Source organism: Haliotis rufescens, unplaced genomic scaffold (assembly GCF_023055435.1).
Source record: "Haliotis rufescens isolate VD_foot unplaced genomic scaffold, xgHalRufe1.0.p SCAF_119, whole genome shotgun sequence".
In the NCBI taxonomy this organism is placed as follows: domain Eukaryota; kingdom Metazoa; phylum Mollusca; class Gastropoda; order Lepetellida; family Haliotidae; genus Haliotis; species Haliotis rufescens.
The window spans coordinates 641,562-668,892 of NW_025963801.1; the positions used below are offsets into that span (position 1 = coordinate 641,562).

Consider the following 27,331-nt stretch of genomic DNA (forward strand, 5'->3'; position numbering starts at 1 on the left):
TATGTCACTAATGTTTGCGCATATTTCTGAAACATGCACTTTTGTCAAAGGACATCGACATTGCAAGCACCGTTTTCATTTCACTCTTTGTGAAGAATTGGTTGCTTTTGTTTTAGAAAGATTCCCTGTGAAAAATGAAATTAGTCTTTTGCACGTTGCCTCGGAGACACTGCCTCTGAACGTCCGTTATCAGACCCTTGGGCCCGCACGCAAACACGTCGACAGTCTCACTGTAATGAGAATCGTTCATCTAGTAAAACATTTATAGAGGACGTTGGCACAACTAGTTGAAATGTCAGACGTTTCTCAACATAAATTTATAGAAAAAAACAACTTGCATCAATTACTACTGTAAAACGAATGTGGATGTCTGCCACAAACTGATTGCTTGATAACGTCGCTAATTGGAATTCGAATCTCGGACATACACTGCACTTTTCACAGAATATATAGTGACCGCTTCTCGTCACGATATGGCTGAAATAATGCCGATGTGACGTTAAATCTTAACTCACTCACTCACGCAAATCGAGGTGAAATGCGCACATTTCCCGAAACATTTACTTTTTATAATGTTGATAAACAATTATAACCTCCGACCCTCGCCGACAGTATCAAATGTCTGAGTATGAAATATTCAATTACATCCATAAATCTGAGTACACATACAGTTTGTCTCATAATTATCATCGCTGACACATAAAGGGCCTGTTTAGACCCGTTTAGACCCGTTCAGACCTAGTTAGACCTACCGTCTGTGTGACGCGCAGAACTGACTGAAGTGTTGAGGCCAGACAGGTCGTCCTGGTTCTAGACGGGAGGTAACAAACTCCCTCTGCTCAGGGGGAATTGCCTAAAGAAGACAACACTTTCACACAAACACTACTTCGTCATATAAAGGTTATGTTAATACATCGAAACCTCGAAGTTCGGGGTACTATCGAGAATATATCGATTTATCTGGTTCTCGAGACAAACGTACTCACAGAGCGGTATGATGTCAAGGATCAACCATGCACGTCGACTTTCCGACTTCGACTTACGCGGGGTCAAACACTGATTAAGAACCATGATACCATGCTTTGACCTTGAAGGTACATATTCTGCGTCGATGTATCAAGTATTTCGAGGTAACACGGAACTACTGCATACAGTGAGTGAGTGAGTATGGTTTTACGCCGCTTTTAGCAATATTCCAGCAATATCACGGCGGGGGACACCAGAAATGGGCTTCACACATTGTACCCATGTCGGGAGTCGAACCCGGGTCTTTGGCGTGACGAGCGAACGCTTTAACCACTAGGCTACCCGACCGCCCCCTACTGCATACAGGGACGGTGGGGTAGCCTATTGGTTAAAGGTTATTGCCCACATGGGTAAAATGTGTGAAGCCCATTTCGGGTGTGCCCCGCTGTGAGATTGTTGGAATATTGCTAAAAGCGGCGTAAAACCTTACTCACTCACTCACTGTATACCAATATTGCTTTGTTTTTCAAGTAAATGAACATGTTACTGTATCCTCTACTACTGGTACACACAGCGAATATTGTACACAGCGAATATTTCGTATAAAGCTATTCTTCATCTCATGCCCTTGATTTCTTTGAACTGACCTGTATGTGAGACTCTTGCAGATCCGTGCAGTGGAATCGGATGTCCAGAAAATCAGGCATGTTTTGATTCCATAACTTTTAAATGGACAAAAGACAACTGCATTAGCAGATTCAGCATAAGTGCATACATTGGTGCTTATCTCATGATGTAGATCACCTAACGTAGCACATTTGATAAATACATGCACAAACAATGTCATCTCATGGTTGGGATATTTGCCTGTTATATATTTTATGAACACGTGAGATATTTCTATGGATGAAGGGCTTCTTTATTACAATGAATGCGACGTTTCGGTGCAGATACTAAGTTAAACGCTAACACCGTTACAAGCATAGTAAAACAACATCAGTTCAAGGACCTCCTCCATCCTGACAACAATTCTACCCTGAGAAACTTTTACACCAGAGTCAATCAATACCTTGACACACTGACAAAGACGACCGATGCGCAAAATTCGGCAACCTGAAACTGGCCAACAAAACCAGACCACCCCCACCCCCACACACACACGCACACGCACAAGCACGCACACACACACACCCTGCCAGAGATCAATTCCTGATGAAGAGGGTCATCAACCTTAAAGTTATTTTACTTACTTGTCAACGGTGTTAGTCTCTATACGGAAACATTTATTCATTGTAATCGAGAAGTTATATATCATTAAAAATATGTCCCTTGCTCATCATACCGACTTCTAAATGCAACTTTATGCTGACGGATGATGATATACCGACATGCTGCTTGTACTAATACTACTGACTCACTGTGTTCATGTTGATGAACACATACTAAGATGATAAACTCACATGTTGATGAACACATACTAAGATGATAAACTCACATGTTGATGAACACATACTAAGATGATAGACTCACATGTTGATGAACACATACTAAGATGATATACTCACATGTTGATGAACACATACTGAGATGATACTCACATGTTGATGAACACATACTAAGGTGATAGACTCACATGTTGATGAACACATACTAAGATGATAAACTCACATGTTGATGAACACATACTAAGATGATAAACGTACATGTTGATGAACACATACTAAGATGATAGACTCACATGTTGATGAACACACACTAAGATGATATACTCACATGTTGAAGAACACACACTGAGATGATACTCACATGTTGATGAACACATACTAAGGTGATAGACTCACATGTTGATGAACACACATTAAGATGCTAGACTCACATGTTGATGAACACACACTAAGATGATAGACTCACATGTTGATGAACACACACTAAGATGATACTCACATGTTGATGAACACATACTAAGATGTTAGACTCACATGTTGATGAACACATACTAAGATGACACTCACATGTTGATGAACACATACTAGGATGATAGACTCACATGTTGATGAACACACACTAAGATGACACTCACATGTTGATGAACACACACTAAGATGATAGACTCACATGTTGATGAACACATACTAAGATGATAGACTCACATGTTGATGAACACATACTAAGATGATAGACTCACATGTTGATGAACACATACTAAGATGATAGACTCATATGTTGATGAACACACACTAGGATGATAGACTCACATGTTGATGGGTGGATATTATCGTTGCTAAGAACCAGGTGAGCTCAAGTACAGATCGACACACCCATATTAAGTACAGGCGCTTTGGTTTTAACTTCTGTTTGCTGGACCTGAAATATATGTAGACGATTGGGAATGCTGGTGCTTGGCAGGCGGCATATACTTGCTTGAAACAGCCTTTTAAATACCCATAACATTCAGTTAGAGGGTATAACTCGTTTCAAGCAACATTGTAATTGTTCAAATAGCCATGTACTTTACCATGTGTGACAATTTGTCTGTTACTCGTTAATGAAATCACGCCAGAAACCTATGATTGTGGGTTCGAATCCCGGTTCGCCCCGATTATGTTTCTAGGTTTATCAGCACCATACCCGTGCTCAACGTTACAGCAAAGTGGTAAACGTCTGAGACCTGCATCACTTCGAGATTATCTCTCACACCAATCTGACGCCGTTATATTACTGGAATGCTGTTAAAAGCGGTCTCAAACCCAACTCACATACTTTAATGAAATCAAACGGTAACAAGAGCAAACTCTGTGAGCTGGGTTGACGTCACTATGGCTAAAACTTCAAAAATGTCAGGTCAAGTCTGCTGGATTCTAAAACTACGATGGCCGTGGACGTTTACAACAGGTGAAACCCACGTGTAAGGGTGAGGTGCTAAGACACCAAGACTGATGCTAAGACACCAAGACTGATGCTAAGACACCAAGACTGATGCTAAGACACCAAGACTGATGCTAAGACACCAAGACTGATGCTAAGACGCCAAGACTGATGCTAAGACGCCAAGACTGATGCTAAGACACCAAGACTGATGCTAAGACGCCAAGACTGATGCTAAGACACCAAGACTGATGGTAAGACACCAAGACTGATGCTAAGACACCAAGACTGATGCTAAGACACCAAGACTGATGCTAAGACACCAAGACTGATGCTAAGACACCAAGACTGATGCTAAGACACCAAGACTGATGCTAAGACACCAAGACTGATGCTAAGACACCAAGACTGATGCTAAGACACCAAGACTGATGCTAAGACACCAAGACTGATGCTAAGACACCAAGACTGATGCTAAGACACCAAGACTGATGCTAAGACACCAAGACTGATGCTAAGACACCAAGACTGATGCTAAGACACCAAGACTGATGCTAAGACACCAAGACTGATGCTAAGACACCAAGACTGATGCTAAGACACCAAGACTGATGCTAAGACACCAAGACTGATGCTAAGACACCAAGACTGATGCTAAGACACCAAGACTGATGCTAAGACACCAAGACTGATGCTAAGACACCAAGACTGATGCTAAGACACCAAGACTGATGGTCAGGTCGACATGTGATAAGGACTCAACACAGTTAATTATGACGCCAAGGCGACTGCGACATTCAAAGAGTGATTCGAAACTAGTCATCTCAATACTTCCATTGATCTCTCTCTGTCTTTCTCTCTCTCTCACTCTCTCTCTCTCTCACACACACACACACACACACACACGCACGCGCACACACACAGACACACACACACACACACACACACAGGTGGCCTAGTCGTCTAAGGCGCCACTGTGATTCGCTGTGCAGAGTTGCGTCCCTTTGACACGCCAGAAACCTATGATTGTGGGTTCGAATCCCAGTTCGCCCCGATTATGTTTCTAGGTTTGTCAGCACCATACCCCTGCTCGTGGGTTTCACCGAAGTGATGAACATCTGAGACCTGCATCACTTTGGACTTTCCTCCCACATTAAGCTGACACGCCGTGATATAACTGGAATACTGTTCAAAGCAGCGTAAAACCCAACTCACTCACTCATTGATGTGTTCAATTTGACAAGAAAGATCAGTAAGTTCTGCAATATCAGCTATTTACCTGACATGGTTCAATACTGCAATGAAGGGTGTTATTCCTATTCCGCCAGCTATACACACTGCAACTCGACTCTGAAGAACTGTGTCCAGAGGCCCTCCAAACGGCCCATCAACCACAAGCTTCAGCCTATATACAAAACAATGCATGAGCATAATTTTTCGTGTGCTTCAAGACAATCAAAGAGTACATCATATAGCGCCCGATACGACGCCAGCAGGACATCACCGCCAACAGTCAACCGTGAAGATCCCGGTTAAAATTGGTCTTCAGCAAACATGCTTGTCGTAAGAGGCGGATAAGCAGGGATATTGCTGGGTGCAACGTTAAACAACGAATCAACCAACCAACAATCCATCCAACCAACCGACCGACCGACCGACCAACCAACCAGCCAACCAACCACACAGTTGCGGCCTGGGGCTAATGTAATACCCACATCACACCAAACTAGTTCTCAATACGTTCGAGAAAATGTTGTCGAACGAGCTCCAACTGTGTATGAAGGTAGTGGACGTAGTAGCAACTATTGACAGTCTTTTTACGAACTTCATGGACGTGGAGGGTGCTCTAGAACTTTGATTCTGCTCAAAATTTTATCCCGTCCATCCCGTTCTGCAATTCGTCGGATTGACAGTACTTAAAACGAGAAACAGGTATTACGAACTGAACTGCCGTACTTCGAACGGAATTGCCGTACTTTGAACCTACTAGGGACGTGTTACGACGTGGTGCAGTCGGACCTAAATTTCAGTACGTGTGCGCACCGACCGGGTCGACTTCTCTTTGGAGGCATGATGTGTACAGCTCGGAGCCCTGAACTTGAATGAAGACTGGCTACAACGCGCTCGGTATCCATAGGAGTCGGGCAAGGACGGGCCAGGACGCGAATACACACGCACTTGGGACGAGATAAGGACGTACTGCGAACGAGTTGGTCGGGTTAAGAATTAGTTAGAACTGGCTTGGGCGTATTGTGAACGAGGTAGAACTGGTTAAGAACGGGTTCAGGACGGCTACGGACGTGCTGGAACTGCTTCGAAACGTTGTCGGGATGAGGTGAACGGGCACTTTTACACGATCTGAACTGGATACAAACGGACTGCAGACTGGCTAGGAACGAGATAGACGTATTGGGGACTGCTTATGAACCAACTAGCATCGTATTTTACGCCAAACTACGCGTTCTACCGTGATCACAGCCCGTTCTAGTATTTTGTTTAGAACGGGGTAGAACGGGATGAAACTACTTTGGTGTGATAGTAGCATAAGTTCATCTGCATTACTCGTTACGGCTTCACTCAGCTCTGGGACTGTTGCTCTTAAGGCAGACCAAATAGTACCAGCAGATGTTGTTTGCACTTATCACTGTCTACACTAAAATAACATAGACATGAAAGGGACAGCGGCAAAAGTTGACACATGTTTGGCTCTGGGGTGTAGTCAATATGTCCCTGGGTGTCATTGTACAAAACAACCTTAGCAACACGACTGTCGTAAGTCTATGTTAAGGTATGGGAGTTACACTTGCGTATGATCGCTTTGTACAACGGCACCCACGTCGGGTTATAGATATCATCCAATGAAGAGCCACAGTTACGGCCTTGGGATGTCGTAATCAGTAATGCAGATGCCAGATTACGTCACCCCACGACCAGCCAGGCTGATAGAGAGGCCCTAACAAGCTGGGTATTGACCTATAGGTTGTAGCAGGATCACTCGGGGTCCGTGGCGTTTTATGTGTCCCGACGCTTAAAGCCCCATGTATTTCGAGAGATCCTACTGCAACGAATTTATCCTACCGACATTTTATGATATGACATTGTGAAGGAGATAGGACAAATTCCAAACAGATAGAAAACAGCTGTTCGATTGAGCTGAGATTTTTTGTGTGCTAAGACATGTGACTTTCATTGACTCGGAAAAGCGTGCGGCTTTTTGTTTCGAAGGGGGTATGTAAGGGATTTATTCTGCCTCTTAGAAATCCACGTGCAGTCTTGCTCGTGGCGGGGTATAAGAGATTTTTTCTCCCGCTGAGACATTTGTTTCATTCCAAGGCGGAATACATAGTATTTTATCATGATCACGTGGAAAAATAAAATCTCATAATTTTGACATGGAAGTATGATAAAGTATTTTATCAAGATCACGTGGACAAATCAGATCTGACTATTAGGTATGATAATGGACATCGTCTTACCGAGGTGTTTCATCAAGTGACTCAACAGATTCTTCCCGCTCCTCGTGTAGCGACTCCTGTACATGTGCCCTGAGTCGCTCTGAAATAAACAGTTGATATGATCTTCGGGACCAACAATTGTAAAATAAATTTTCAAAAAGTCTATTTTTGTTAATACAGGTTATGATGTGCCGGTTGAAAGCAGAACACCGATGTTTATTGGTTGTTTAGAGATTGTGGGATTGCCCGACCTTAGCTTGTCACGCCGATGCACTGATCCCAACAAGAGGCACGATGGGATCAGGCCAAGCAGTGGCAAACCGCTCTGCAGAGTTGCCCCCCTTAGGCGTGTTAGAATCCGAAGAACGTTAATTCGAATCACAGATTCGCTCTGTTTATGATTCAAAGTGAGTCAGTGGATTTCACTAAAGTGGTTAAAGCCTAAATGTTGTTCACTTCGGACTTTCCCACACGCGCTAATACACATGACATTATGGTAAAAGCGGCCTGAAAATGTACCCACGCACTATCCCCTAATTTTATGCAATGTGTGAAACCCATTTCTCGTGGAGTCCCGCCGCTATATTGCTGGAAAATTAGGTTGCGTAAAATCACACTAACCCAAAAACTAATTCCCATGTACAAAATACAAGTATTTTTATAGTTTCCAATCCAATACAGTTATGCAAAATAGTTCGTGCTGAGCTACAGGATAGTCTCACTGACGTTCTTCAGCATCACTGTGCTAACCAATAAATCTCGGGAATCCCAAACATAATTCATCAGTTTAAAACTAGCTTGCGACAGTGTCGACTAAATGGAGGTGACTACATTGCGTGTGGCTGATTGCGTGCCATTGCACCTCGACGTCTTGGGTGGATGCTCATACCATCAACCACTGGTTTGTCTGGTAGAACTCGATGACAATCAATCATCGACCATTCTCTCTGGAGAGAACACTACACATAAAACCCGCCTGCCCCGCCTAAATAATTCAACTAAGTAGGACAATATTGAATCATTGGAAAATATTGTCGCACTTTAAAATCATGCTAATGTCAAGATAAATGAATGAGTTGGTGATTGACAAACATGGTAAATTTGAGTAAATATTAGTTTAGTCACAGTCCCCTATATTCCGGCTATATCACGACGACATTACGTAATCGAGTCTGGACCAGTGGCTGAATACATGATTAACGGTCCACGTCATTGGGCACAATAACACACAGTCACAAAGGCTGACCAACCGATCCCCATTTAAGTCGGCTCTTTCAAGAGTCATTGGAACTAGGCACCTGCTCTGACCCAGAATCGTCTCCTGACGGTGAAAAAAAATTCCGACATACTCGTTAATTCGACATAATCACATGCAACCAACTAACCATGTCGGATTAACGGGACTTGGCTGTTCTAGGATGATCCCGCCCGATAGCTGTACGCTAATAAGTGGATGGGAGGGTGAGTGAGTGAGTTTTGCTTTGGAACAATATGTCAATAATATCACGGCGTGAGAGGAAGCCCGAAGTGATGCAGCTCTTAGACGTTTATCACTTTTTGTTGTAGACCACGAGCATGGATATGGTGCTGAACAACCGAGAAACATAATCGGGGTGATCCGGGATTCGAACCCATGACATTAGGATTCTGGCATGCCCAAGGGACGCAACTCTGCATGCAATTATGAACTATGAACGCAATTATAAATATAGTGAGTGAGTGAGTGGTTAAGTTTGGTTTTACGCCGCTTTTAGCAATATTCGAGCAATATCACGGCGGGGGACACCAGAAATGGGCTTCACACATTGAACCCATGTCGGGTATCGAACCCGGGTCTTCGGCGTGACGAGCGAACGCTTTAACCACAAGGCTATCCGACCGCCCCTATAAATATAGTGAAAAGCAACATATAACCTAACAATAATATAACAATATAACAACAAGGTCTATGTGAAATGCACACATCATGATGAACAAAAAAACAAACATTTAAGAAATTTCGATTTTGGAAATTTGTAGTTATATATTTTCTGGATGTCACGTATGTTAACACATCTCAAGGTCTTATTTCACAAATCCACCGCAAAATATAAGTCTGTGCCCAGAGCCAGACAGCCAAGTGTCCCATCATGCCTTTAATTCCCTAACTGAGATTGTCACAAAACAGGTGAGGCGGCAGCAAGACTACCACGTGACTGCAGGATGAGGATGGAGATCATGCGTCACAGCTTACAGCTACTGGGCAGACACGGTGAACGACACGGGGTCAGCCGTGCTCCTACACGTGCATTTGGTTTGTTGTTGATAATAAACGGAGTGAGTGAGTGAGTGCGTGAGTGAGTGAGTGAGTGAGTGAGTGAGTGAGTGAGTGAGTGAGTGAGTGAGTGAGTGAGTGAGTGAGTGAGTGAGTGAAAGCTATAGATCGTAAAAACGGATATCCCTATTCATTGTGAGGGTGTGAGTGAGTTTGGTTTAACGCCGCTGTTGATAAAGATGAGTGAGCGAGTGAGTGAGTGAGTGAGTGAGTGAGTGAGTGAACGCTATAGTTCGTAAAAACGGATATCCCTATTCATTGTCAGGGAGTGAGTGAGTCTGGTTTTACACCGCTTTGATCAAGGATCTTTCCAAATAAGGGATTCTACCCACGATCGGCGGATTCTTGTATTAGCGACAGAGCATGCACTGGCCCGTGCCTCATATATCGTCCTTAGGGAGAGGCGTATTGTCACAGTGTTTCTCATCACTCGGGCTTCAATAATGGAAATGACAAGATATTGATTAATAGTTACCAATTCACCTGACCAGTCACCACGTGTTCGGATATGTACTGATATTTCTGGACGGTCTCTTGTTGGACACTGAAAGAATGACCAGCCGAATAAGGTGCAATATTCATAATTAATGCATATTAATGAGCAACAGCCCATCTTGATAAAGATATACAAGTAATCTGAAGTTATGTTTCAATACGAACGCACAAAGCATCTCTATAATTCATACGGAGTGTTACAAAAATACTAATGATTTTCTACAATACCTTTGTGATGGAGTACGGATGCCATTCAAAAACGGATAGTCTCGGGCACTGGATCAAAACATACTGCAATAAAGCGATGACTCAGATATTTACTGTTATATTATATGTGAAGTGGTAGATTTTTCTCATTTTAAATTATAGGTTCCTGGGATGGAAACGTCATCAGTTACATGTTGTAACGTCGACATCGGCAATAACCAAAGCAGCCGAACCCATAACGTGTTGTGTTATAATGAGCGAGTAAGTTAGATATTTAACCAGTGTTATCATTCTTCATATATTCATGTGCAGGCAACCACAAGTTAATACTTTATTCGTCATTCATTCTACGAGATTCGCACAAGGAATAATGAAAATTGTCGTTATTCGCTATTCATGTTTGAATTATCCTCGGATAACGAATCACTAAATATCCCCCTGTCCGTCTTTAAACACTCCTGAATGGCAAGTCGCTATACCTAGGACGGGACGTTAAACCCATTTCACCTCACCTCACCATCTGAATGCCAAAGAGAGAATTTTTCGTTTTTCAAATATCACTGCTGAATGAATTTTGTCCTCAAACATGCAATTTTCAACACAGGAATGAGTGTTTATTTCATTTAGTAATGCTAACATCCATATATAGTCCTTATTCGCTAATTCAAACGCGAATTACGAAAACGAATAGATGCTATTCCTTTAAAGAATCTCGGAGTACGAATAACGTATTGATTTATAGTTTTCTGAATAAAAAACCAAGAGAAACCCATTTGATATAGTAATTGTATATATCATATATAATTACCTGCCCTGGTGAAGGTTTGTGCAAATCTGTGTGCATATGGATTTCAATGACGTCACAATAATGTTCGATTATGTCCGTGACAATAACAGTTGTCTCCCTTTGTTTCATCCGGAAAGCACCATCTATGACGTAGAGAAGAAGGGGTATCCCTATCCATAGCCAGGACTGGAACACAGGGGAAGACTTGGTATGATATGAGTAGTACAATGGAGCCTCGCTGGACCCCGTCAATCCAAACACCCTGCCTTCCAGATTATTACATCTTTCCGAGGCAAGAGAGTTAACTGACTTTAAAAGTCCAATTTTCACCCTTGCCGAACTAGGCTGGAATTCCTGGGCTCGATCGTAGCGCCACCACTGGTTATTACGAGTTATGTCTCTTTTTAGCCTCTCCTATGGACCAATCAGATAACACCTCTCGTATGACTTGCATTTGTTTAAAACAAAACGACGGCGCCCAGTCAAGACGATCTGATCAATAACCAAGATCAAAATTGTGATACACCGGGTCTTACATCGCGAAGTGCATCGAATCACGTGAGCACCTTGAATAAAAACATGAAGAAATTGGGAAAATATCTGCTGACAACGCACATCCTGCAATCGACCGAAATCTGCTAGATAGTTTACGACCCGGATTTCGATTTCGGTGCGCGATTTTGATTGGACTATGCATAGACTCGTTGGTCCAGCCAAAATGTCACTCCATAATACCAACTTAGTTCGGCAAGGGTGGAAACTGGACTTTCAGATAACTCTCTTGTTTTGGGAAGATGGATTATTATTGTTTGGAACGACTATATCTCTTTCAATGGAATCACAATCAATCGAATTAAAATCAGACTCTAGTTCTCGTTACCGCCAAACAAAGATCTGAGGACATCCCATTACAGGTCATTTCAGAACGACAATGGAGCAGTGATTGTTCATGGAAAACGTTCAAACCAGTTAGAGATTTAGATCAGATGCGACATTAACAAAACTGTACGTTAATTATGGATAACACACCTGACAACCAATACTGTCAAATTTTGGTTCCTCTTGACACCGGTAGGAGTGGAATGAATATTCTGCTTCCGGTTCCGGTTCTGCCATTGACATTGTCAAAGTATCGTTACATCCGGGTGTGTGAGCGGGAATGTTGATCTGCTTCCTTATTGGTCCCCTGACAACAGAGTTTGTAGATCTTAGAGCGAGTAAGAGAGTATGGCTTTACGCCGCTTTTAGCAATATTCCAGCAATATCACGGCGGGGGACACTAGAAATGGGCTTCCCACATTGTACCCATGTCGGGAATTGGACCCGGGTCTTCGGCGTGACGAGCGAACGCTTTAACCACTAGGCTGACCGATCGCCCCTTTAGAGCTTAGAGAATAATAAAATAGAATTATTATGCTTCCATCAAATAGAACACGCCAAAGAAGTAATAATGATAACAATAATGATCATGTAATAATAATTAGAAAAATCATCAAATAACGAGTTATCAACAAGAAGTATAATGATAATTAACTGAACATTAAGATAAATATAACTCCCTTTGATTAAAAATCACAGCATTGAAAATGGATTTAAGTGTGAGTAAAAGGAGCAACGTAAGTACTGAAGGATACACCAAAAGCAGAATTCTTACAGCGTATTGTTTCAAACTAGTATGATGACAATTTAAGGCGCCTTAATGCACTTTGCAGGGTTGCGTATCTTGGGTATGCCAGAAAATTATAAGTGTGGGTTCGAATCCCGTCCGCCATCCTTATGTTTCAAGGTTTTCAGCACCAGATCCGTGCTCGTGAATTTCACCAAAGAGGTGAACTTCGGGCTTTCCTCCCACGTCAAGCTGACAAGCCGTAAAATATCTGTTTTTTCACTCACTCACTCACCCCAGTCCCTGAAGCACGTGCCAGACACATTGCTTACCTTAAGGCGTGTATAAGAAGAAGGATGTAGAACACCACGATCAGTCTGTGAGTGTACCAGAACAGGTCGTAGTTGGTGTCCCTGAAATAAACAAGGGACACGCTAAATATTAACAAGAAAGGTGTCCATTTACTTTGTTACCACCATACCTTTGATCGTTTGATTTGAACTGAATGGTAAACGTGAACGAACTGATCAATTCGGTATGCTCTACCTCAGCCTTCTGGTTGCCTATCGGCGGCCTAACGGCAGCCTATCGTTTGAATATTTAAAAAAAAAAAAAATAATAATAATAAGAAAAATGTGACTATAATAGTGTTAATTCAAGAAATTACCAGTGGACCTTATTTTCTTCTTGTTGCGAAAGCAAAAAGCTGCTGAAAGCACGACCTCATTCAAACTCATATCACAGACGTGCGCTGCGATTCTCACCTCATGTAGCGGAAACTGGATGTTACAATCATAATCAGAATCATCATCATCAGCATGCCTGTGATGCCAGGAACTGCAAGAGACAGATACTTCTTTAAGTGATAAATAGAGCTTTGTTTGTTTGTTCTACTCCGCAGTCAGCAATATTCCAGCCATTTCAAGGCGGCGTGTAACTAACCGAATCGGACCCAGAACAAACCAATGGTTGATATCATGAGCAAGGTTCCACGCCGAGACCATGACAGGCAATGTACAAACTGAAGTCATGACCATCATGCATGTCTTCAATGCATTCGTATAACAAAACATTACTCTAGTGTCTAGCATACAAAAGCACATACTTGGTAGAAAGAAAGACAAAAAAGTAAGAAATAAATAACTTACCTGTTGTTATGGCAACAAGGAGAGGATCCTGAAAATAAAAAAAATAAAAACTTGAATTCATAATATGTATTTTTGGATTAAAAAAACCAACAGTTGTATTAGTCAATCATAACAAGGTCACAACAAATAAATGGACTTTATTCAAATAAGGACATTAATTTTTTGCCATTTTTATTAATATTCCAGTTGTATCACGACGGGGAATTAGATTCAGACATGAACATGTTTTGGCCAGTAAGTTAGTTATACAAAGGATTGAATAAAAAAGAAACCCCGACTAGCTGTAGACATTTAACACGTAGCAGCACCCTTGATCACGTACTCATTACAATCAGAATCTCAGGCACGAGTCCACCTCCATATCCGACACGTGAAGATTCCGGGGTAGAATAGATCTTCAGCAACCCATGCTTGCCGTAAAAGGCGAGTATGCTTGTCGTAAAAGGCGACTAACGGGATCGGGTGGTCAGGCTGGCTGACTTGGTTGATACATGTCATCGATCCCAATTGCGTTGATCGATGCTCATGATGTCAATCACTCGATTGTCTGGTCCAGACTCGATTATTTTACAGACCGCCGTCTTATAGCTGGAATATTGCTGAGTGCGGCGTTAAACAACCAACCAACCAACCTCCATATCCACAGAAGGTCGCGTCAGCCAGTCAGAACCGAGGCTTCTAAACTCTCGGTCGGAGTGAGCGAGAAATTCAGACCTGCATGTCTGATTTGTGTCGAAAACGAAGTTAATCGGGTTGTTCCGAATGTAAACGAAAAATGTCGCGCCATTGTATTGTTGAGTATATTGGATTCACCTTGACGTGTATTAGCGCCATAGCACCTTTTCACCCAAAGGGCAGTACCTTCGGAGGAATATTTGTCTCCTGTGCGTTCTGTGTGTTATATTTTGTTAAAATCGAAATTTCTGGCTCAGGGTGGTTATTAAATGAAGCAGAATAGTTTTGTCCTTCATCAAATTCTCTAAAGATCCTATGCTTCCTTCATTGTGATGGGACGATCAAAGTTCGCCTGACGCGGACTTCTGTGGAAGTGTTCGCAGACCCTGGTGTAGTGTTTATATCGTATCGGAGGAAAATATCTGATTTTAATGAGATTAGGTGCTGACAAACCAAGAATTATGATCGGATCAGAATGAGGGATCCGAACCATGACTTCCCTGTCAAAAGATGTGAGGTGAGGTGAAATGAAGTGCTAGCTCACTGAGATACCATGCCGCAGTTTAACATGAATACCCCACTCAGACACAGTATACTCACTTCGAGCCGACCAGTCCTTGTTTTAGTCCCTTAATGCCCAGCGCCAGGGTAACAACAAGTACCATCATTTAACGTCTTTCGGTATGACGCGGCCGGGGGTCGAACCCCGGACCTTCCGCTCTCCGGGCGGACCCTGTCAAAAGAGAGACTGCAGCCCAGCGGTCTAGGCACCGCAATTTACTGGGTACGGTTGCGCCCCTTGACTACATAGATCCGCTGATCGAGGGTTCGAATCTCAGACTCTCCGATTATGATCCTCGGTCTGACATAACTCTACCCTTGCTCGCTGGTGGCACAAACATGGTGAACGTCATCAACATGAGGATAATACTCAGGGGATGTACATATTTTATGAGCTCTTCTACGGGATAATACAAAAGCGTGATTGTTCACGAACGCTTCGCGTGTTGAAGTCGTGCAGTTATCGTGCTGTTATCGAGCTGTTACGAGAAGTAACGTAGATGTTATTGAACTTACCTGGTTGGAGAAATGTGCACCGTTGACGCCAGGGATAGCCGGGTTGTAATACTGGGAGAAGTTTCTGGCATTGAACATGTGAGCAACAAAATGAATAACTGAAACACATAGAGTGAAACCTCGTCAGACCGGACCCTGTGTATCCCAAAACCTCATCAATCCGAACCCTGTGTCTTCCGAAACCTCATCAATCCGAACCCTGTGTATCCCGAAACCTCATCAATCCGGACCCTGTGTATTCCGAAACCTCATCAATCCGGACCCTGTGTATTCCGAAACCTCAACACCAGGACAATTACTGCTCCGTATAGGGTCATCACTACGTGCTCAGGAATCGTTAATCCAGAAATTCGTTAAAACCGGAGAATACATTCGGATTGACGGGACTTTTTAATACAAGTACAATTTATTAGTTTCTCAGTTTGGCTTTGTGGTATGAAATTATCTCATATTACACCAACGTTATGATTTACAATAAATGAATAAAAGTATAAACATTTGTAGATAATCAAGTATATAACTTTACTATCCCTTTATTCTGTATATCGTTACCTGCATTTATACATATGAAGAAGGCGCAAGTTATATGGAAGCCTTTGCATGTGTCAAGGATCAGTCGCATAGTTTCTACAGATATCTGAAATGAAACAAGAAAAACGCAAGTGGCAGATTGCCCAAATCGAGAACATGATCCAAGTTAAACGGTTCAGGTACGTTTTTTACATGAGCACATTATTACGTAATATTACATAAGGCTGTTTACAACTTCTTTCTCTACCCAATGAGTTTTGCTTCCTGCCTATCCCGTCGATGTGGCGTGTTTGTAGAAGGTATCAACGTATGTATCATATAATTGGCAGGAGGGATGTCTAATGTGTCATTAAGAGTGACTAATACGTGATGGAACGCTCACCCTCCTGTTGAGTCTGCGCAGTAGGGTGAGGAGCGATCGACACATTGGTAGCAGGACAAAGCCGCAGTTGAGGTTGAGAACGGCGGCCGAACCTCGTGAGATGCATAACCAGGGCTGGAACCGAGCAATAAACACACATGAAAAACACTTCGAGTAACCCGGATTTCGAGACAAGCGTCGTTATTATATTAACAAGAAATTCATGTTCCAAGTTTTAAGAATACAACGTAACGTGACTCATGAAATGTTGGGACTCTTACTTTGAAATCGACATATCCGATGTATTCGACTTAAACGGTCGCAAAATGTTACAAAAGAATCGATTCTCCCGGAACCTAGACGGCACCTAGTCTTAAACGAAATATCGTTTTGAGATTTCAAGTTAACGCGTTTCCAATCATGTATATGGTATTACGCTAGGTTCACAAGGTAGTTCAATCGCCTCCCGAAATAAGATATAAACATTTTATAAACACAAACATGTACTTCGGCAAAAGAATACGGACATCATATGAACTTTCTCAGGCTGTATAATTTCAAACTTAAATCAACATGTCTCATTTGACCCGTAACAAAATATAACACTTGTTTCATAACAATACCTAGCTAACTGAGCTTATGAGTCAGTTGCATACCCTTGCTCTCGGGTTTCACCGAAGCGGTATTTTTTTAACGTCTGAGACCTGCATCATTTCGGGCTTTCCTCCCACATTAAGCTGACACGCCGCGATATAACTGGAATACTGTTAAAAGCGGCGTTAAATCAAACTCACTCACTCACTCACTATTAGCCAATAGTGTTTCCGTATCGTCCATATCATATATCAGGAATATATATTTGCCTTATGCGAACCTTACAAGTCATAACGCTCTCGACTTGCAGCATGGAAGTCACATTACATGTATAACGAACACGATTATAACGAACTGACGGATATAACGAATTTGTTTTTTTTATCCCGGCCATTTGCTGTAAATATGCTGTACATATGCTTATAACGAACTACGGTTATAGCAAACCCAAAGAGATAATTAATTTTAGTTCGTTATAACCGTAGTTCGTAACAGGCATATGCACAGCATGTACACATCAAATGACAGGGACCCCCAAAAATAAATTCGTTATATCCATCAGTTCGTTATAAGCGTGTTCGTTATAAACGTAGTTTAATGTATATGGGAATAAAAGGGTTCCCATCTAAAGGGGTTTCAATGTAACTCGTAATCTACAGCAGCATAAGCATAATGTCAGTGGAACACGTGGTTGCCATAAAGGTATCGTATAAAACTATCCCCTCTGTTAGCAACACGCTGAAGTGTGTAAACACGGGTCTTATCTTTGTCCGGAAATTTCAGCCATTCCCGTGACTCACGCACATGAGTGTAGCGATATGCACAATGCATGGTTGAGTATGTTCGTAGCGAGAAAGGTTATCAGGAACCTGTTATAAACATCCCGAGCACGCTTCGATGTGCCGTGTGTCATATTCACAATTGCCTAGCACCCCATACCATGGAAACCACTGACGTTATTGTATTCAGATAACACAAAGACTTGGCTCTTTCCTTCTTGATTCAATCCGACATTACGTCAGAACGTACACAATAACTTGATAGAATATACGTAGATATACACAAAGAACTTGAAATTCAGATAAAACAATATTGTATTTTGTCATAAAAACTTTTATTGTAACTGTACCCAGGTGCACAACATGGGGGTAAAAGAAACTATACCTCTTATTTAATTTTATTAATGGTTTGATTTTCAATTAAATATATCTTAAGTTCGCGATATTATGTAAAAAAATGAACGATACTGCCGCTTAGTCAGCAATAAAAGAATACTGACATGTAGAAGTATTCTTTGAATTGTTATATGGAAGTGTATTTTATTGCTAAATATAAGAAAGCTACGCGATAAATCGCAAAGAACAATGAAGAACAAAGCGTGGTTTATTTCACGATAAAACATAGATCTATCATCACGTCATTTCTGGAGATTCGAATATGCGCTCACAACTTGATGACGTCGTATGTTTGACGACGTTACTTTTGAGATAGAAGTGTCTGGTGAGTTGTTCCTCATAGATGTATCAGGACAACGCAGATAAATGCGATGGCTGATCTACATCGCATCCAAAACCGGGGGAGATATGACAATCGGTATTGGGAGAAAAGGTGCAGATAATCGACGTGAGGATTGTGAGCATAGGCAGGAAATACCCACCTGTGCATAAAATGGACTTGTCCGACGTTGCCGAGGGCGGATGCTATTGAGGGAGTCATCATTATTTAAATAGGGGTTAATATGTTTAAAGCTTGTACATTTTATCAACATCCTTAAAGAGGCTGTACTTAATGTTGATAGCTCATATAAGAAATAAACAACGCCCACTCATCATTTATTTTGTAAATAATGATTGTAAGTGTATTACATTGTTTCTGTTGAGATTCTGTAGAAGCTCATTGTATTGTATTTGGACAGTGAATAGTTGTCAGGAATGTAGTACTGTTTAATGTTAGCAGTTTTGAGGAAGTTACTACATTTAGATGCTACTGACATATGTTAACTTCCGGAATACCATGGACTGTGATAGAGTATTATAGAAACATATAGAATATTCTATATTGTGATGGAACTGCATTGAAATTCCCAGTAGGAGTTAGACTGTATAGAAAGGGACAAGAGCGTACTTCCCGTATCTCTCACACAAAAACAATGTTATACAGTATACAATATATAATACACTACCATAACTACTCAAATAATAATTCTACGTGGTTTTATTTTGGAATCTTTTGCTCTCAGTTTATTTCTCTGTAGAGAAAATCTTCATTGTTTGAATAGCAAGATATCATCATATTCTTCAATTTGACGTGTTCCTTTGTTTAAGTTACTTAAATATTAGAAATCGCCTTGTCCCGCGGTTTCGTCGTCGGAGTCACAACAGGTCAAGCATCAATGACCCGCAGCTGGGGTAGGGTGGATCAGTAATAGATCTCTGTATTGCTGTAAATATCTAGTTACATATCCAGTCCAAACTGCAAGGTTACGTACTTCGTATCACTGTTAGAATTATAGTAGGACTCCAGATACTTCAAGGTTGAGTTGAATAATCCCGAGAGAGTCCGTGTGCGACATACGCTTGCAGTCGGAAAGCGCACGTTAAATCTCCAATATAAGTAAGTAAGTAAGTAAACCCTCCATACTCTGCCCGTCAACGCCCGATTATCAAGCCAAGCAGATTCCATTGGGCGTAAAAGGCAAATTCAAGGTGAAAATTATAAGAATGGATCACTGAAAATAATTGAGGACACCAGTAGCGAAATGAGTAAAAGCCTATAAATCATTGCTTTAAGGGGTGTTCATTCGTCAAAGACCACGTACGACAAAGCTGAATGGCGTTGTTGTTGGGCATGGAAGTTAGGCTCCTCAAGTGAGGTTTCTGGATATATGAGATGCTGTAATATAGAGGTATAACAAGAGTGGGGTGCCCCTCACAACCTACCCCTAGCATCCGATGAACGTAATAGAAGCCGGGGTCGTACTTGAAGTAGCAGTATGTTCTCCAGAACAACACGGCACATCCCGCCGCCCACAGCACCTGCAACACAAGACACAACATGAATTACGACATCTACGTGGTCATAGCTTGCAACATGCGTCAGATGGCTGTTTTATTTTGTACCTGGTAGTGATAAACACACAATCAACCAATAATGCATAGAGCTGGACGTGATATAACGCTGGATAGTTAGTTGGTTCATGTCTGATGGGTTATTCCTCAAGATGTGGTACACTGTAGACTAATCTCCGAAAAAAAGTGTTGTGTAAAAATGTTAAATAAAATTGATCCACTTTAGGAACGCTCAAGTTTCTTTATGTCACCAAGAACTGAGAAGGGGATCAGTGCAGTCTGCTGGAGAAGAGAAGGGGACAATTACAGGCTGTTTGAGCTTGGAAGGGGACTATTACAGGCTGCTGGATGTGAGAAGGGGATCATTACAGGCTGCTGGAGGTGAGAAGGGGATCATTACAGGCTGCTTGAGAAGAGAAGGGGATCATTACAGGCTGCTGGAGCTGAGAAGGGGACCATTACAGGCTGCTGAAGAAGAGAAGGGGACCATTACAGGCTGCTCGAGCTGAGAAGGGGACCATTACAGGCTGCTGGAGCTGAGAAGGGGACCATTACAGGCTGCTGGAGAAGAGAAGGGGGATCATTACAGGCTGCTCGAGCTGAGAAGGGGACCATTACAGGCTGCTGGAGCTGAGAAGGGGACCATTACAGGCTGCTGGAGAAGAGAAGGGGATCATTACAGGTTGCTGGAGGTGAGAAGGGGACCATTACAGGCTGCTGGAGCGTAGAAGGGGATTATTACAGGCTGCTGGAGCTGAGAAGGGGACCATTACTGGCTGCTGGAGCGTAGAAGGGGATTATTACAGGCTGCTGGAGCGTAGAAGGGGACCATTACTGGCTGCTCGAGCTGAGAAGGGGACCATTACAGGCTGCTGGAGCTGAGAAGGGGACCATTACAGGCTGCTGGAGCGTAGAAGGGGATTATTACAGGCTGCTGGAGCTGAGAAGGGGACCATTACTGGCTGCTGGAGAAGAGAAGGGGGCCATTACAGGCTGCTGGAGCTCAGAAGGGGACCATTACAGGCTGCTGGAGAAGAGAAGGGGATCATTACAGGTTGCTGGAGGTGAGAAGGGGACCATTACAGGCTGCTGGAGCGTAGAAGGGGATTATTACAGGCTGCTGGAGCGTAGAAGGGGATTATTACAGGCTGCTGGAGCTGAGAAGGGGACCATTACTGGCTGCTGGAGAAGAGAAGGGGGCCATTACAGGCTGCTGGAGCTCAGAAGGGGGCGAAAATTGAATGGGAGAGAATGTTGTGAGTATTACATCGCTGATGGTGGCGTACACCAGAAATAGGCTTCACACATTGTCCCAATATAGGGAAACGAACCCGGGCCTTCGGTGTCACGAGCGAACACCACTAGCCTACGGCACCGCCCCCGTGGCTGTAACAGAGGATACGGTACAGTTCTATTGGTTTGGTGGTGATTGTGATTTTTGTGGTTTGTGTGATTTTGCGTGATATTTCATAACTTAAATAATTTCAAATACATGTAATACCAAGCGTTTTAAAGACATTATAATATTTTAACAGTTAACTTTAATTAAATAAGGTATAATCGTATACGTTACCGAACTGAATGAACTGATTGTTTATGAAGACGCGTCACATATATATATTATGTACATGGAAGATACATACATGCATACACACAGTAAACAGTAAAGTACGGACCATGCAAGGCCAGTTTTGGCCGAGGAGACACCCTAAATCCTTTTATACACAGGGTAATGTAATGTCATTATATGCATAGATGCAAGCAAGATGGGTCTAGATGGCTAGATGGCAAGATGGCAAGATGGGTAGAGCGTCCGTCCGGAGAGCTGAAGGTCAGGGGTTCGATCCAAACCTGTCCTCCCATGATGAGAGATAGCCGCCCAATTCATAACGCTACCCCCACCAAACCCGTCCACTTCATGTACGCAGTTTCCGGAGTAACGTTCTCCCCGACGTCTGTAGACACGTGCTCTTCCATCCCTTCGATTCGTCGATCCATCTTGATTCGTCGCTGAACCAGACCTCTCGCCATCGGATTTGAGGCCATACCCTCTGTTGACGACACCAATGCAGTCGTTGTTGACGATGTTGTCGACTCAATATGACGCGTCGAACAGGACGTCTTGCTCGTAGACCTGCTGCTCTTAAACGGTTTCGTACGGTCTGGTCGGAGATTCTGCGCCGTCCGGGGATTTGGGATGCGATTGAAGTGGCTGTGGTCGACCTTTCACGTAGGTGGCGCAGTCGGATGTAGCGATCTTGGGCGCGGATGGTTACTTTTGGTCGCCCCGACCTTGGTCGATTACGTGTTGACCTATGCTATTGAAACCGATCGCATAGCCTTGTGATGGTGCTGGGCGCTACATTGAAAACCCTGGCTACAGCTGATCGGGACTACCCTGCCTGCCTATGACGTTGTTTCTTTGCACTTCTTTTAATCTTGGCATGTTGTTGAACTCTCACGGTTCGATTGACGAAATGCCAGGCAATCAAAAACCCTGCACTTAAATACCGTTCGTAGTGCTGCTGCACGTGCAGTACGTGCAGCTCCATGGTCCCTTTGTAAATGCACTGGGTGCGTTTGTCCGAATCGTACGTGTTTCCCGACTAATGGATGCCCACGCAAATGCAAATGCACATTCACACACTTTTACCAATACATACAAAGCAGTCATGACTTAATCAAATAAGGTTTCAGGTCGACCCACTAACCACAAGCGGATGAGGCTAATTCAAGCTTGAATGAAACAAGTGTTACTTGAACTTGACCGGGAAAGGTAATTGTGGCCACCCTACATACACACACCGTGGACAAAGAGATTCCGTGTGAGGGAGGAACACATGTCGAGTAATTACATTCATCGGGGAAATGTTTTCCCTCGTGGGGAAATACCAGAACCGTTTCACTTCCGGATTCACAGGAAATGGGTCACCCACATGGCTGAGAACCCAGACTGAGCATAGACTGGTCTATGTGGTCGTGTTAGTGTCAAAATAGTCCTATTTCCTCAGATCTAAGGGGAGTATATTCCTTTTGAAAACCTGTTGAACAGGTGTTACCCAGCTGTAGTTGATGGAACAAAGACACATATATATCTGTTCACACTACACATCCACATAGACGCAGATCAAGGGCAAAAAGCCGAACAAATAACAGTTTCAGGGAGTGCTTTAGAGAATTAGTAAGACTTAAGCAGGTTTTTGATGTCTCAGGTATATTTATTACTTGATACAATAAACATGGCATAGTTTCTATGTGAACATTTGCTCATTTATTACATTACACAACAGTGTTAGCCTATTTTGTCCGCCTCCGTGGCGTAGTGGCACGTACGTCCGCCAGGGGAACGGAAGGGCGGGTGCATACCAACAGACGTTAAACGATGGTACTTGTTGTTTTCCTGCCTCGGCATAAAGGAGCTAAAACAAGGACTGGTCTGATTAGAGTCAATATACTGTTTCTCAGAGGGATGCACACTTTAAAATACGGCAAGGTATCTCAGTGGGCTGGCACTATAGTGAGTGAGTGAGTGAGTGAGTTGGGTTTAACGCCGTTTTTAACAGTATTCCAGTTATATCGCGGCGTGTCATCTTAATGTGGGAGGAAAGCCCGAAGTGATGCAGGTCTCAGACGTTTACCACTTCGGTGAAACCCACGAGCACGGGTATGGTGCTTACAAACCTAGAAACATAATTGGGGCGAAGCGGGATTCGAACCCACAATCATAGGTTTCTGGCGTGCCCAAGGGGCGCAACTCTGCACAGCGCCTTAGACGACTGGGCCACCCATGCCCCCTTGCACTATAGAACAGGCAAAGGTCCGGACTACTACAAAGACCACACAGACACCCACAGACACGCACAGACACACAGACACACACACACACACACACACACACACACACACACACACATATATATATATATATATATATATATATATAATTATATAAATATAATAAATATATATAAATTCCATAATCTTGATCGCGACATTAGACCCCATTACACCTCGACTCACATCACCTTAGTATAGCATAGTCTCTGACTGACTCCGTATTAGCGTTCAACGTACCCACGGGACAGTTCCCTTCTTACTCATTATATATTACCAGAGTGTACACTACATCTACGTATCCATATCTGGCACCGTTCGCGAAGGTACGCTCACCTTTTCGCGAACACATGGTAACAGCACAACTCGACAGTGATTCATAAACACATGGTTATGATATAGTTAATATTATAACATGGACTCGGCTTTTAGCAGTGATTTCTAATGATGAAGGAAAGGGTTCTGTAGTTTTTATTGAACAATCCAGAACTTAAACAGCTTTGATGTGATGAATGATTTCTCCGATGGCCTGATCGGCTCTGATGTCAATAATGACATTTAGCTCCTAACGCCTATAGATTCTCATTGAACCCAACCTCATCCCGGCAATCGTTGCCTGTATGGCACAGCAAGGCTATATCAGCATCCCTTCAGCCCATCAATGTACAACACACGCAACATTTGATAAGGGCGTCAAACACAGGTCGGGCTGAAATTTACACCAGGAAAACATATCGTTTGTATGAATGCACAGTGGGAGATCAGAAATGTGACTGAAGCTTAAGGAAATTGACAACCAGCGAAGGAAATATGTGTCAATTGTTATACGTTGGAATGTTTATATGCATATGTTTATATGACCTGTGCATGTCTTTGGCAACCCACGAGATCGCGTGCATGCCTTGCCCTGACATGCTCCATGAATGTGAACAGAGAAAATGTACGCCCTTTGAGAAGCTGCACTGTGTGAGACAGGCCTGTAATCGTATGATTTCAACTATTGGCGGCATCAACAGTCTGAAAAAGATGTTTTTGGGACAGGAGTATATCAGGCGACATATTCTATATACATCCACCACACCCAATAATACATTGCCACAACGTCTTGGCGTAAACATTGAAATGAACGCTTGAGGCGAACAGAAACCACAACGTCCTTTTAGCACTGGTGTGCCTAAACCATGATATCTAAACTTCACATGCTGTCAAAATAGAACAGTTACTTCAAGATCGTTCACGTGAATATTACAATATATGTTTTTGAATGATGTGGGCACGGGTCCCCTAGTCGCTGTGCAGAGTTGCGTCCCTTAGACGTGCCAGAAAACTGGTTCGAATCCCGGTTGGCCCTAGTGATGTTTCCAGGTTTGTAAGCAGCATCCACCTCTTGTGGGTTTCACCAAGTGGTAGACATCTAAGACATGCACCTCCTCGGACTTTCCTCCCACATCCAGCTGACATGCCATGATATAACTAAACTACTATGAATACACAATGCCATTTAGAAAGTGGTCAAATGTAACAAATGTTATATTTGGGATAACACTTTCTTTGTAAAGTACAGATTCTCGTATATTTATATTATTATTTATTTGGTTTTTTTTTTAGGGGGGTCCCGTCCGGGATTCGAACCCACACTAAACTAATATTTAAATATGCGATAAAACACTCACTTTCATGCGTTAGCTAATCTTTGAGCTCTTACATTTGACAAACGATCTCGCATCGATGTTGTTGTATTTCAAATCGTACGTAGGAATCTGCTTTTAACAGATATTTCTTATAATTATGGAATCTGTTTTTGTCGCAATCAGTAATATATTTCGAACACCTCCTTCAGTTTGGAATCTTTTCAGCATGAAGACAAATTCATCTGGGGAATATATGTCTTGTTGTTTATCCAGCAAAACCACAAGCCAAAAATAATCATAGCAAGGAATCGGTTTTGATGTTTTTTTTGTCAAATGCGATGCATATATCATCGCGCGTAACCTCAAGACCATATACATGTAATGTATTATGATGATTATATTCTTTATTTGTTTATATAGTCCTTTCATGTGCATATAATATTTTATCGTTTATAGACTCCCTAATTACAGTTAGGGTCAAATAAGCTACTTAGTATTTTAGTGAAAAAAACCTCCTGCATCTACACCCTATGCCTACAGGTCTATTGGACACGCAGCGAAGCATATCGGTCATCGGACGGTCATATTTACTTAATTATCACTACGTGCCTCCTGACATGTTGTGGAGTATCAAGTGACCGTAGTGACCTCTGCCTTGGCTTTGATGACCACCTGTAACTGGTCATTTCAACTCGACTGACCACACCGTGGTAATGATGTTCCGACAGGAAGACCTTTGTAACATCGTCAGTTGGTGGTCCCCAATGCCATCTTTTCCCTTCATAGGTTTTAAGGAATGTTTCTTATATTAATTTGGGCTTGACTGGAAATATAACGTTGACATACAGCAACAAGGAAACTTGCAACAAATTTAACATATTACGTTGAGTTTAAATGTTTGCACGTTATAAAAGCCATCTACACCTTTGCAACAAGTCTCGTGACTTGCGGCAAAATTGACTCTTTGTGTGACAAACTTGAACCATGTCAACAAAACGGAACTGCCCCTTTGGAAAAGATTTTAAATGTACATACGGTTTATGTGCATACAGTTTTATCACCACTTGCAGTACAATACGTTTGAAATGTCACGTAAATGAAATATGAAATACAGTATTTGCCGTAAGCAAACATTATGAGGAACATATTGAAACGATCACGATTTATAGCAGAGGGATCTCTCCCGGCCAATGCAGCAAATATAGAAGTAGAATAACCTGTTGTTGGGCACTTAGTGATCAACACGAAATATATCATCTAGTCTGTCCATGCACCATATTAATATCGCAATAGGATAACAATATGTGTATCATAGATGCTTATTTCACCTTGACGATCACATACAATACGTTAGGGTGTTAAAGTTGCTGTGTCAGCTGGTATAGTTCATCAAGACGAGTGTCGTTCGAGAATAAACATACACAACACATTGAGAATACGTTATAGAATATTATAATAATGACATTTACTTACCAGTAGTAAATATTTCTTTCCAATGTTGATATACCAGGCCGAGAGCGACACTCCCATTGTCCCTACAACAACACTGGTCCCTATGGCTCTACCTCTCTCTCCACCTTCTATCAACGCGCTGTCCCTCCCCCGCTACCCCGGGGGCTTTGATGTAACGTTGAACGCCGACCAGCAACAGGATCTATGTTCCGTTGGCTGAGTCAGGCCTAGTCGGTTCACTGGGACATCGAGTACACTGTCGGGA

The 27,331-nt window shown here is 42.5% G+C and overlaps 1 protein-coding gene across 1 annotated transcript; it reads right to left on the minus strand.

Moving 5' to 3' along the window:
- On the minus strand, nt 1-27,331 carry LOC124150683 (NADPH oxidase 4-like). Its single transcript, XM_048393220.1, has 18 exons — nt 27,088-27,331; nt 20,021-20,116; nt 16,509-16,622; nt 16,148-16,232; nt 15,596-15,693; nt 13,844-13,871; nt 13,460-13,532; nt 13,028-13,108; nt 12,119-12,275; nt 11,111-11,275; nt 10,324-10,386; nt 10,084-10,144; nt 7,308-7,386; nt 5,111-5,236; nt 3,222-3,330; nt 1,614-1,688; nt 753-853; nt 1-230 (listed from the first exon to the last, which is right to left on the minus strand). Exons 1-18 carry the CDS (start codon nt 27,142-27,144, stop codon nt 113-115), a joined length of 1,686 nt encoding a protein of 561 aa, XP_048249177.1. The 5' UTR covers nt 27,145-27,331; the 3' UTR covers nt 1-112.